The 14,620-nt window shown below is 40.5% G+C and overlaps 1 protein-coding gene across 1 annotated transcript in view; it reads right to left on the reverse strand.

Moving 5' to 3' along the window:
* NIBAN1 (niban apoptosis regulator 1) overlaps positions 1-14,620 on the reverse strand; it is a 182,576-nt gene that overhangs the window by 32,189 nt on the left and 135,767 nt on the right. Inside the window, exon 6 of the mRNA XM_017848112.1 lies at positions 6,960-7,075. Coding sequence (XP_017703601.1) covers positions 6,960-7,075 — 116 coding nt within the window. The remainder of the gene's footprint in view (positions 1-6,959; positions 7,076-14,620) is intronic.

The raw sequence follows: 14,620 nt of genomic DNA on the forward strand, positions 1-14,620 counted from the left end.
CACAAACACCTTATGGTGTGGGAAAACTAAAATTCATTATTTCCTCTTCGCCCTCTCTGCCTTTAGTATGGTCTTAACTTCCTTAAACCCAGAGACCTATTGGGACCTGATGCCTAAAATTAGTTAGCAGTCAGGGGGCCATCTGGAACTTCCAGTGACCCCTATTGAGAGGGCATCTCTCAAAAGAACAGCAGTTCCCTTTTTAGAGTGTGGATCTCCAGACTGATGATTTTGCCATTTCCATTTCATCTCCTGAAAGTCAAGATTGGCTCGTGAAAAGTTGTTAAAAAACATGCTACAGGTGAAATGTCAACCCTTACTGCAATTGAGAGTCTAAGCAAATGAAGATTTCGCTGGGTTTTATACAGCTTTCTGATTTCTGATCAGAGAAGAAGCTGTGTTCTCTGATTGAAGAAAAGAGTTTGGAAGTTGTTGTATACTGTTAACAATTATCTGCTCATGGCTTGCCTAATATACTATGATTGCTTACAAAAAGCATCTTTAATAAGGCTGGATACAGTTTGAAACAGGGAAAAGAAGGGAATAACCAACATTTTGGAACAATCAAATATTTGGTACATTTATAGGAGGGATGTGAGATAATTAATGGGAACTGAAACAAAAAAAAAAAGGAAAAAATAAAAGAAGAATATGGGAAGGAGTGTCTAAATTTTCAAGTGTTTTAAAAGCGTGTTCCCACATCGCTCCTAAAATTTTTCTTGGCTCAATTAAACTATTTCCTGTGAATCTGAGCAGTATTCTACACAATCACTCATGCTACTGGCCCTTCCTTCTTTACCCCTGCCCCTGAATTGCAGCAGCTTTGCTGTTCACATTCACTTTCACGGTGAGTCTTTCGAGGCCCACAGCTCAGCTTGCAATCACAGGCTGCACACTAAGATTTACAAAAGGGGAAGCATAGTTTTAGGAAGGGAAGCAGGCAGAAAAGTAGGGAATCACTTGAAGCATCTGTTCTGAGTTTGAAATAATGTTTGTCCAAAATAACTGACCTCCTCCTTTCACTTCTCATAAAAATTCAAATTATGCTTTGGGAATTAAGGAAGATTTGCTCTGAGGTCACTGGTCAGCCTCATGCTAGTGGAAATGCCCATGAGCTCATTTGATCTTGCCTTTAATCAGGGCTCTGTCACGGCAGGGTGTAACGCTTTCAATGAACCAAATAGAAACACTCTCAGGGTGGAGGTGGACGAGCTGTCCAGTCCCACTGTGCCTGTGGGTTGCTGGGAGAGGTGCTCAGCTCAGGGCAGCAAGTGGGGCTCCTGTCATCTGCCAGGTGGATCTGCCTGGGGTGACGAAGGTTATGGTGGGGACAGAGTTTCCACTAGCCCTGGTAATTCACTGGTGGGGATGTTTTTGACCTTTCTTCACCATTCTCTGGGGGCAGTCGAGAGATGAATCACCATTTTCTGTGGCATTTAAGAGGAACCTAACATGCACAAAACTCTATGGAAATTAGCAGGTCCAACAATTATTGAAGGTAAGGGCAAGAACCACAATTATTTTTGCACCAACCTAATAGATTCAGTAGGTAATTAATAATCCACCAGCCCACCCTGCTCAATGGGATAAGTTCTTGTTTGGAACACATCTCCCCAAAGTGTGGTATGCGAAGAGTGAGCCAAGAGGAAGGGAGACCAATGCCAGAATTTAAAATCACTGGGTTGACATTATGAAACTCAAGGGTCATAAGAATTGTCCTAATTCATCCTTTTGCAGAGATTGGTTAGAATTTTAGCATAAGTGTGAAACGGGTTTGAAAATATGAAAATGTTATATATAAAGGCCAAAGAAAAATAATGTTCCATTTGGGTGGGCTTATAGTTTTCTTGTCTTTCCCACACAATGTTCCAAGAAATTTGGTTTTATTTTACAACTTAAGGAATTAAAGGAAATATGTCTGGGAGGAAAAAGAGGGGGTGGAAGTGGGTTACAAGTGGCGGGTGGTGGGGGGAGGGATGATATGGTTTGGCTGTGTCCCCACCTAAATCTCATCTTGGATTGTAGCTCCTATAATTCCCATGTGTTGGGGGGCACTTGGTGGGAGATAATTGAATCCTAGGGGCACTTTCCCCATAATGTTCTAGTGGTAGTGAATAAGTCTCACAAGATCTGGTGATTTTACAAGGGGTTTCCCCTTTCATTTGGCTCTCACTCTGTCTTGTCTGCTGCCATGTAAGATGTGCTTTTCACCTTCTGCCATGACTGTGAGGCCTCACCAGCAACGTGGAACTCAGAGTCCATTCAACCTCTTTTTCTTTATAAATTACCCAGTCTTGGGTATGTCTTTATCACCAGCATGAAAACGGACTAATACAGTGAGGGAGTGGGGCTCAGGAAATGGCCACAGGGCAGCAGAGCCTGTGGGTGCTGAAGCTCAAGTGCATCTCATCCCAACAACCATCCTCATCCTCCAACCTTCAGCCCCACCCTGCCCTGATCGAGTGCTGCCTGTCACCTCCCCAGAGCCCACTCTGGCATTCCCTACCATGGTCTGCCTTCCACGAGCAGAGTCCTAAGCTCTTGGGCTTTTCTAGAGAAAGTAGCTAGTCTAATAAATAAATTGTACTAATGAAGGAATTCCCTAGCTCCTCCCCTCGGAACAGTATCCTCTGAATTTTAACATAAGTGACCTAAAAATACCACTTTAGTTTTTTTTTTTTTTTTTTTTTTTTTAATGGGGGGTGGTGGCAAGGGGAGTGTTTTGTATACTTAACTACTGGGACTTGGAGATTTAAAAATTCTATTACTCCTATAAGAAACTAAGCATATCACTAGGTTGATCAAAACTAACAAACCTGGGATCACCCCTTGAAGGCCACACCACAGCGCCTCCTTTCAGACGCTGAGCTGTCAGGAAGGTGTGAGGTCTGGGGAGACTACCCTCCTTCCTGAAGCAAGCCCCGCCGTCTCATCAGGCTGCTGGCTCAGGCCCCTTGTGTTACTGAGTGGCCATGGGTGAAAGAATCCACTCAAAAGGAGTCACACTTAAGATCTTTCAGCAAAAGACAACTCTGGAGCATATGGACAAGGCCTAAAAAATGTGAGTAGTTTTTTTTTTTTTTTTTGTCTTGAAACTGTTCTGTGGGAATTATGAGCTGTTCTCTAGCCCATCTTGGTATTTTAAAAGCAAATAATAAATATATAACATAACTAGAGATACTTTACAGTTGCAAAGCCTTTTCCCTCATGATCTCATTTGATAAATTTATATTGACAAGTAGAAAATATGTTGATGTTTTTACTGGCATACAAATATTTTCACCTTAACAGTCTGCCAGGCAAGTTATTCTGAGATAGTTGCTCTGCCTGGACACTTGCCTAAAATAACCATCGCCATGAGGGCCTTCCATACTTGCTGTGTGAGTCATTACTACGAAGGTAATGGAACAAGGCTGAGAGTCTGAATGCAGGCCCCTAGGGTAGAGGGGTTCAGGACAGGGTTATGATTAAGGTCTTAGCAGTCAGGAAGAAAAAATGCAAATAAACCCAGTGCTTTAAACAAAAGATGTCATTTTCTCAAACTCACTTATGCTATGCCATTTTCTTTAACCACTTGGTAGCTTCTCTGGCCCCCTGGCCTCTTTTTTCCATGAGTCTTAGGCTAGACACTGCTTTACTGTTATGCACCAAGTCTTAGAGTCTGTGGGGAACCGTAATCCTTACCTGGCCCCACACAGTAAGCTTTAGAGGCCATTTCCTTTTACCAGCTTCTCCAAGCTGGTTTAAAATGCATTTCTGTAGCAGACTAGCTTTCTGAATTCAGCCAACTATTCTGAATGTTCTTTTTCTCACCTGGAGGTTGCTGGACAAATAATCCTGAAATGCCCCTCCAGCATTCACATTTTATGAGTCTGTCATTCTACCAAAAGACTTAAATTCTGGGAGGAGCAAAACCACTTTTTTTTTTTTTGAGACAGGGTCTCACTCTGTTGCCCAGTGCAGTGGCACAAATGACAGCTCACTGCATCCTTGAACTCATGGGCTCAAATGATCCTACTGTCTTAGTTTCTCAAGTAGCTGGGACTACCTGCACATACCACCACTCCCAGCTAACTTTTAGAAAACTTTTTGAAGAGATAGGGTCTTGCTATGTTGCCCAGGCTAATCTTGAACTCCTGGATTCAAGTAGTCTTCCCACCTTGGCCTTGCAAAGTGCTGAGATTACAGGTATGAGCCACCACACCCAGCCCCTGTGAAACTTCTTACTGGGACACTTGATAACTCCAGTGATTTCTGATCTCTTTTCTGCTTTTTTTTTTGTTTTGTTTCACTTTCCCATTTAAAATGTTTTTTATCCTGCAAAACTAGGAGCTTACTATGACCACTTGCACAAATGCTTTACAATCTCCATCTATATAGAGACTCATATACATATACCCACACACATATGTGCCTTGTCTTCTGCATGCTTTCTATTGTGTCTTGTCTCACCATGATGGCAAGGGATGAGTCATTTCTGTCTCTTCCAACTTACACCACTTAGCACCCAATCAGTCGAAAGCCAAAACAAACTCAAACTCAACTCCCAGAAAGGATTTATTAAATGCCTATATTCTTTTTTTCCCTTTTTTTTTTTTTTTTTTGAGATGGAATCTTATACTGTCACCTGGGCTGGAGTGCAGTGGCACGGTCTCAGCTCACTGCAACCTCTGCCTCCCAGGTTTAAGCAATTCTCCTTGCCTCAGCCTCCCAAGTAACTGGGATTACAGGCATCTGCCACCACACCTAGCTAATTTTTTTGTATTTTTAGTAGAGACAGGGTTTCACTGTGTCAGCCAGACTGGTCTTGAACTCCTGGCCTTGTGATCTGCCCACCTTGGCCTCCCAAAGTACTGGGATTACAGGCGTGAGCCATTGCGCCTGGCCTAAATACCTGTTTTCAATGGCATCATGGAGGAATGTAAGTTCACATACGTTTTCAAGTGAAAGAAAAAAATGAAGCAAGTGGCATAGCTGAACTCAAGGAGCTATTGAAAAACAAATGTGTAACTTAGTATATTCCCATGGCTGGTGTTGGTCTTTCACTGGGCCAGGAGCAGAAGCCATCATTGCCTTTGCCATTTGTCCACTTAGCATGTAACCCTGAAACTATCAGCTCCACAGGGCCAGGACCATTCTGTCTTGTCTATCTTTGGGTCACTAGCCCCCAGCACATTGCCTGACATAGAGTCAGCGCTCAGTAAATAGTAGTTGAATGAATGAGACTAGGCAAGTCACTTCGCTGTTATATGCTTCCCTCAGTTTTCTCATTTACAAAATTGAAATAATAATAATAACTGCCCTACCCATCTCATAAGATTGGCAAGACAAACACCATTAGGTTTCAAACATTATCAAGTATCACGCAAAGGCATTTGACTACTCGTCTATCTATTAACTATGTTGGCTTACATGGCAGGCCAGCCAGTGTCAAATGCTTCAGCCTCCCCTTCTGACACTTCTGTTTTTCTTTATGGCATAAGTACACAACTGTTTGGTTCTCTCAGACTTATGAATGGCTGTGCTTCCCCAAAATATCAAAACTCAAGACTTGTTTAAAATTCTGGAAGAAGCAAGTCTCAGGTTGGGAAATAGATGAGTTTAGAATCTACCAGAAAGAAAAAAAAAGGGAGAAAGAGAAGATTCTAATGGTAAACACATGTTCTCATATGGTGAAACAATAAAGAAGAGCTCCCTCATGAGTTTTCAGCATTAGATGTTTAATGACCACACAGAGTCAAGGCACCATTCAGCATCCTCCAAATATTGTTCTCTAATAATGAATTTCACTAGCTCCCAAAAGAGGTACCCTAGGAGATGTGGAAAAAAAAAATTAGTGGGGCCGGGCACGGTGGCTCACGCCTATAATCCCAGCACTTTGGGAGCCTGAGGCAGGTGGATCACGAGGTCAGGAGTTCAAGACCAACCTGACCAATATGGTAAAACCCTGTCTCTACTAAAAACACAAAAATTAGCTGGAGTGGTGGCATGCATCTGTAGTCCCAGCTACTCAGGAGGCTGAGGCAGAAGAATTGCTTGAACTCAGGAGGCGGAGGTTGCAATAAGCCGAGATTGCGCCACTGTACTCCAGCCTGGGCGACAGAGTAAGACTCCTCTCAAAAAAAAAAAAAGTAGCATTCTGAAATACCATGTTACTTTATGTAAATATGCCCATACCCAGCCTCCTGTTCTTGGCTGAAGCAGCCATGTGACTGGTGTCATCATGGAGGCTGAGGTCATATCACAAAGCAGTTTCCTTTGGAGATTTATAATACCGTCCCTCGTACGAAACCCACTGAAGTGCTTAGGCCATGACTGACATCTAGTCAGGATCATGAGAAATTATAATGTACTACAGGGCACAGAAAACTAGAAAAGATAAATGCAATATATGGAAAACTGTCTAATGCTTTTTGAATTTGTTTTTTTTCATTACTTCGTTTACATATAATTCAATAAATACAGCTGCTTGCCAAATACTTCTCTAACTGCACTTCACAAGGCAAGGTAAACATTACTATTCTTAATTTTTCCAGAGGAGTAATCTGAGACTAAAAGAGGTTAAATAAGTTGGCATGACTTAAGTCCAAGTTTGCTAACCCTAGCTAAAGCCCTGTCATGCACTTTGCACTACTGCTCGCTACTCACACTTGATTCTAGTCTGGAAGCATGAGGTAATTTAAAAGAGTAATTATTTTCATAGAAAACAGTGGGGGCAGCTCTTTCCACTGTAGTTGCCATGTTTCTGGCTGCCCTATTTCATGCCCAGTCTGGTGGTCTTTGCAGGGGTGCCTGGTAGTTTCCTGACCAATGCTTCCAGACATAAGAGAGATGGCCTGTGGAACCACATCTTCCATACTTGCAACTTTTTTGTTTGATTGTTTAACAAAATGACCCTGACTTCCTATCAACCAAATACCCAAACATAGAGAGAATCCAAAATTTTAGCCCCATGTTACCTGGATTTCATCCCCAGTGATCATTTCCCAGGAACCATAGTGACCTTTCTCCTGTCGGAAGAATTGCACAGCTTCTAAAAAGGCTTGGGCTTCAAATGTCATCTGCTTCATGTAATCTAAAGAAAAGAAGGAAGGACATTCAGCAAGGTAAAACACTCTACATTTCCCCATAGCTCCTCAAGTGTAATGGCTCAGAGACCTAGCATTATCTGAAAATGACAAGGCATAGAATTATGAGACACAGAGAAAGGTAAGCAAGTACTGAATTCAAAGTTAATTTGCAGGTGTACATCACATTACTTGTTCATTGTCCTAGCTGATACATTCTATCAGTTACTGAGCATACTGATTAGGACTAGAAGGAGGCCCATCTCCCTTACTGTCTCTTATACATGCTTCTCTATCCACCCGCAGGCACCCAGCGACTTTACGCTACCAGCTGTGACACAGGCCGTCCCTTAACAGTGCCTCTTGTGTTCAAAGTATCTCCTTCCAGTTTCCCAAGAAAACAATTTCTCTGTGACTCAGTATCAGCTTTCAATACAATATGCATCAACACAACATGGAAATATATGCAAATGAAGATAGTAATTGCTAACACAAAGCAGGACAATGTTCATCTAAGCACTTTACAGATTTCATTGAGACCTCACAAAAACCCTCCAGGAGAGTATTATTATCCTCATTTTACAGATGAGGAGACTGAGGCACACAAAGATGAATTAATTGCCTAGATCATATAGCTAGTGAGTGGCACAGTCCAGGTGTGAAAGGTAGTCTGACCTCAGAGCTTGCCTCTAACCATGATACTATATTGTCTCACATACTAGTTTTATGGGTTTGCCCTTCTAAACATACTAGATTTTAAATGGTGTCATATCTGAGAGGTACTATGCTACCACAAGGAATGAATATCTAATGGTGGAACTTAAGGTGTGGTAGAGGGAGCTGGGGCTGAATAGCCTTCTCAGAGTTCCATAAGCCATGCTAGGCATGCAGTGTCTTCATTTCCAGCACATAAAATTGGCTCTTGGGGGACACAATGATAACAAAATTATAGAAATCTTCATGGGGAAATGAACTTCAGAAATAATCTAATCAAATAATAAATAATCAAGCCTTAGAAAGGGGAAATAAAATGGGGAAAGTGAAGTGAGTGAAAAGGCCAAGTTCCCTGACTCTCCTCCTATAAGGCACAAAGCTCTCCTGCCAGTAGCACATTTATAGAGCAACATTAGATTAGTGATTTGCAGGCAGCTGATTTGGGGGGTGAGGAGGAACCATCACAGCTTTAGACAGTGGGATTATTCAGTAAAAGTCTAAATTGTTGATATGGGGACTAAAAGAGGATCAATCTGCTCTCATTACTAAAAGAGAACTAAAAGAGGATCAATCTGCTCTCAAAGGTAACAATCAATGAATAGGTGGTAGATGACTCATTTGAGATTGGCTTATTAGATCATAAACCTCAGGAACTGAGAAAAGAGAAAACAATTCAAGGCTTAGCCTCCACAAGAGCTCAAGAAAACTATTCACAGTGAGGATACCATGAAGTCCATCTGAAGTTCCATTTTAAAAAATGTGGAACAGTGGCCAGGCATGGTGGTGGCTCACACCTGTAATTCCAACACTTTGGGAGGCCAAGGACGGATGATCACTTGATGCCAGGATTTCAAGACGAGCCTGGGCAACATAGTGAGACCACATGTCTACAAAAAAAATTAGCTGATCACAGTGGCACATGCCCATAGTCCCAGCCACTCAGGAGGCTGAGGCAGAAGGATCACTTGAACCCAGGAGTTTGAGGCTGCAGTGAGCTATGATTGCACAATTGCACCCTACCCAGGGCAATAGAGACCCTGTCTCCAAAAAAAAAAAAAAAAAAGAGAAGAAAAGAATGTGGAACAGTAACTGATATTTCCAATAGTAACATAGAGATTTGGTCAAAATCTAAATTAAGTTTTGAAAAAAGAGCATGTTTCAAGAATCAAGTTTTGGTTTTTTTTTTTAAATTTTTTCCCCGTCCCATGTGCTTTTCTTTTTTTTTTTTTTTACTTTTCTTTTCTTTTTTTTAATTATACTTTAAGTACTAGGGTACATGTGCACAACACGCATGTGTGTTACATAGGTATACATGTGCCATGCTGGTTTGCTGCACCCATTAATTCATCATTTACATTAGGTATTTCTCCTAATGCTATCCCTCCCCCTGCCCCTCACTCAATGACAGGTCCCCATGTGTGACATTCCCCACCCTGTGTCCAAGTGTTCTCATTGTTCAATTCCCACCTATGAGTGAGAACATGCAGTGTTTGGTTTTCTGTCCTTGTGTTTGCTCAGAATGATGGTTTCCAGCTTCATCCGTGTCCCTGCAAAGGACATGAACTCATCCTTTTTTATGGCTGCATAGTATTCCATGGTGTATATGTGCCACATTTTCTTAATCCAGTCTATCATTGATGGACATTTGGGTTGGTTCCAAGTCTTTGCTATTGTGAATAGTGCCACAATAAACATATCTATGCATGTGTCTTTATAGTAACATGATTTACAATTCTTTGGGTATATACCCAGTAATGGGATCACTGCATCAAATGGTATTTCTAGTGCTAGATCCTTGAGGAATCACCACACTGTCTTTCACAATGGTTGACTAGTTTATACTCCCAACAACAGTGTAAAAGCATTTCTATTTCTCCACATCCTCTCCAGCACCTGTTGTTTCCTGACTTTTTAATGATTGCCATTCTAACTGGTGTGAGATGGTATCTCATTGTGGTTTTGATTTGCATTTCTCTGATGGCGAGTGATGATGAGCATTTTTTCATGTGTCTGTTGGCTGTATGAATGTCTTCTTTTGAGAAATGTCTGTTCATATCCTTTGCCCACTTTTTGATGGGGTTGTTTGTTTTTTTCTTGTATATTTGTTTGAGTTCTTTGTAGATTCTGGATATTAGCCCTTTGTCAGATGAGTAGATTGCAAAAATTTTCTCCCATTCTGTAGGTTGCCTGTTCACTCTGATGGTAGTTTCTTTTGCTGTGCAGAAGCTCTTTAGTTTAATTAGATCCCATTTGTCAATTTTGGCTTTTGCTGCCGTTGCTTTTGGTGTTTTAGACATGAAGTCCTTGCCCATGCCTATGTCCTGAATGGTACTACCTAGATTTTCTTCTAGGGTTTTTATGGTATTAGGTCTAACATTTAAGTCTCTAATCCATCTTGAATTAATCTTCGTATAAGGAGTAAGGAAAGGATCCAGTTTCAGCTTTCTACTTATGGCTAGCCAATTTTCCCAGCACCATTTATTAAATAGGGAATCCTTTCCCCATTTCTTGTTTCTCTCAGGTTTGTCAAAGATCAGATGGCTGTACGTGTGTAGTATTATTTCTGAGGGATCCGTTCTGTTCCATTGGTCTATATCTCTGTTTTGGTACCAGTACCATGCTGTTTTGGTTACTGTAGCCTTGTAGTATAGTTTGAAGTCAGGTAGCCTGATGCCTCCAGCTTTGTTCTTTTTGCTTAGGATTGTTTTGGCAATGCGGGCTCATTTTTGGTTCCATATGAACTTTAAAGTAGTTTCTTTTCCAATTCTGTGAAGAAAGTTATTGGTAGCTTGATGGAGATGGCATTGAATCTATAAATTACCTTGGGCAGTATGGCCATTTTCATGATATCGATTCTTCCTATCCATGAGCATGGGATGTTCTTCCATTTGTTTGCGTCCTCCTTTATTTCATTGAGCAGTAGTTTGTAGTTCTCCTTAAAGAGGTCCTTCACATCCCTTGTAAGTTGGATTCCTAGGTATTTTATTTTCTTTGTAGCAATTGTGAATGGGAGTTCACTCATGATTTGGCTCTCTGTTTGTCTGTTATTAGTGTATAAGAATGCTTGTGATTTTTGCACATTAATTTTGTATCCTGAGACTTTGCTGAAGTTGCTTATCAGCTTAAGGAGATTTTGGGCTGAGACGATGGGGTTTTCTAAATATACAATCATGTCATCTGCAAACAGGGACAATTTGACTTCCTCTTTTCCTAATTGAATATCCTTTATTTCTTTCTATTGCCCTGGCCAGAACTTCCAACACTATGTTGAATAGGAGTGGTGAGAGAGGGCATCCCTGTCTTGTGTCAGTTTTCAAAGGGAAGGCTTCCAGTTTTTGCCCATTCAGTATGATATTGGCTGTGGGTTTGTCATAAATATCTCTTATTATTTTGAGATACGAAGAATCAAGTTTTTAAATCGAAGTATTTTTTCCTTGTTATTTTTCTTGACTTCGCAAGTATTTTAATGTTTAATCTTAGAGGTTTGGAAAACAAAAATTAAAGTCTTGCTATAAAATGGACAATACCATTGGCAGCGTTCTCCCCACAAGGGGATTGTGATATGGGACTTAGTACACTGGGAGGGACTTTACCAACTGAGATGGAAACTGTAATTACTACATTGGGATTCAAGACTGACTCATGTGCTCTTATTTTTAACAGCTGTTTTCATTTCCAACCTAAGAAAACAAAGAGATGGAAGAAAATATGGTACTGTGTCTGGACGAAGTGAATATGGCCAGATCCACAAGCCAGGGAATGAACTTTTAAATTCTTCATGTCCTTATAAGAAGCATACATTTACATATTTCCTCCTCTACTGACCTCAGTAGCTGCAGAAGGCACTTGAAATCTTGTCCATTACCTTCTGTATCTATATCAAAGCAAACAATGGCACTTCCACTGATGGTTGCATTTTCAAAGATCTTTGGAAAAAGTAACTGAAGAAATGGGATTTGGAGATGTGGATGTCGACAGAAGTCAAAGAAGGAACCAGAAGGAGAGCTCGAATGTAATAGTGGTAGAAGTGAGATACCTTAATACAGAAGAGAAGAAAAGTATTAATAATCAAATGAGCCACAAGAGAAATTATAGTCATCTAACAACGAAGCCTCAGAGAATGAGGGCCTGGATCTGAATTCTGGACTCTACCATTCAGGCAGACTTAAACTAGATTTTAAATACTTCCTTTCCATAAAGGAAAAAAGATCTAATCTACTGATTCATCATTGTATTTTCAGCTAGTAAACTGTTAAATTAATATATGTAAAACTTTTAGAACAAATCTGCCACATAGTAAGTTGCTTTATATACATTTGTTCTTAAGATTATAAGCACAGGTCAATAGCAACTAAAAGATCATTAAGCAAATAAACGACAAAGGTTTGCTTTGTAAAAGATAACACTGTACTGCAATGGTAATATAAACTTCATTTTTTCTAAGTTGTTTGCAAAGGCATTGCTGAACTCAGTCAGAATGTACAGGTGTTCAAGAGAAACCAGATTAGCAGATATTTGATGAACTTCCTGCCACAGATCTCATGGGAACAAATTCCAGGTTCACAATCACCTACTCTCCTGCCAATAAGCAAATTGAGAGTTTTGTTCCGTGGTCCTCAGAATCAACAATGGTTTTTGGCTTTTAAGCAGTCTCCTGGCAAGCCAACTTAGAAACAAATAGCAGCTATCAGCCCAAACTCTACTCTTCCAGCATGCTATAATTATGAGAAAGCCTGAGGAGATAAAAGTGCTGGGGAGTAACTTAGATATCACTACATTCAGCTCTCTCATTTAATGGATGAGGAAACTGGAAAAAGAAATGGTTAATTTCCTAGCTGAAGGTCACACAGCTGGTCAGAAGCAGAGCCAAAAGTTGAAAAAGTGGCTTTGGCATGTTGTAAGTGGCCCTGGCATTCATGCTAATTTAAATAACAGACTATGAGAGTTGGAAGTGATCTTCAAGGTCACCTACCCCAAGCTCTCATTCAATGTTGGGATCCTTCAGAATCCCAGACATACACTCGTTTGGCCCCAGCTTGATTATTTCCAGTGACAGCAAGCTCACAATTTAATGAAAATAGTTCTTTCCGTCACTGAACTGCTCCAAAATTTCCTTCTATTGAGCCAAAGTCTGTTTCCGTGGACTCTCTCTCCCATTAATCTCATTTCTCCCTTTCAGAGCAAAATAGACAAGTTTACTCTTCTTCCATACGGTAACCCGAGAAAAAAACAGTAATCAGCTGAATATCCTTATTTCTCTTCAACTGTTCTTTAAACAGCATATCTTTTGAATCTTTTTAATTTGACCTTCCCTTTTCCTTCTTTCCCTCAGTGATCCATTCGAATGTATCTACATCTTCCTTAAAGTTGGCCCCTACAACTGAATACAATAGACTGGGTATTGTCTGACAGATGCAAATTATACAAAGTCAAAGGATACTTTTTTTTTCTTATCTCTAACCTCTTTTTTAATACAACCACATCACACTGTTGACTCCTGTCTTTCTTGAGTTTTTCATATAAAACTCTTGCCAATATAAACCTCTCCTAGCCTGTATTTCTGCTTTTGACTTCGAAGGACAGATTTTTAACATTATCCCTATTACATTACAACTTACTGTGATCAGCCCAGAGCCCCAAACCTGCTGAAATCATTTAAAAATTGTGATTCTGTCCCCTGACTCTCTTATACCACAGTATCATTTGAAAACCTGGTAAGTTTGCCTTCTATATTTCTGGCCGACTCATTGATAAAAAACATTCACCAGATGAAAAACATTCACCAGATCAGGAGTGAGGAAAGAGCCCTGGGAAACGATAAGCATTTGGGGAGATACAGGGGAGACACATTTTGGCCATGCATGCAACAATCACATCCTCATGACCAAGAACTGTCTAGGAATGCACTATTCTCTTTAGTCTCTCCCTACTTCCTCATTCACGCAGCTGCATGGAAAACTCATATTTGGTAGACATGATTAAGGATTCTGCAAGGAAAGGAAAACTTCTCTAGGCCTCTTGGGGACAGTTATTCATGGGGCCAGCCAGAGAGGAGCTGCTTTTGTTTTTTTCCAGTTAAACAGATTTATAACACATCTGAATCAACTGAAACACCAAAGCTCCAGGGCCCGTGGAGTCATTCTAGATTCTGACTCTGGCTGTGGTGTTGGGACTCCCGGACTCAGGCTGGGTTTGGAAGCTGCCTTGTTATTTTGTTTCATCAGTAAACTGTGCCAAGCCCTGGGAGCTGATTTGCTGGGTGATTTGTGAAAGTTATGTAACAGCATTACTCACTATGCTGCTATGGGGCTCATCTCACTAAGTTACACTTCTAAACTGTCTTTCACTTCAGGTCAGATGTCATCTTTCCTATGGGAGATGCAGTGAGGCTGTGTGCCCCAATTTCTTTCTAGAACAAAGAAGGGGAACAGGGGAAGGTAATCAACATTTATTGAGTCCCTACCATGGAGCACGGACCATGTGAGATGCTTACACACACACAGTCTCATATAATCCTTCCAACAGTCCCATCAGGCAGGAATTAATATCCTCACTTTACAGAAGACAAGAAAATGGAGTTTTGGGAAGGCTAAATAGTTTTTTTAAGCTAGCATGTGGTTAAGCAATGGCCACTTACCTCTAAAGTCCTGTTATAACATTTTATCATGTAATTTTTAAAAAACTTTTTATCTTGAGATAATTTTAGATTACCTCAAATAAGATCTCAAATTTGAGATTATCTCAAATTATTAGTTCTTATTTTTCACATGCTGTTATAAGAAATAATATAGAGATATCCTATATACACCCTTCAGTCGGGTTTCCCAAAAGGGAGCATC

This window comes from Rhinopithecus bieti, unplaced genomic scaffold (assembly GCF_001698545.2).
Source record: "Rhinopithecus bieti isolate Rb0 unplaced genomic scaffold, ASM169854v2 scaffold_27006, whole genome shotgun sequence".
In the NCBI taxonomy this organism is placed as follows: Eukaryota; Metazoa; Chordata; class Mammalia; order Primates; family Cercopithecidae; genus Rhinopithecus; species Rhinopithecus bieti.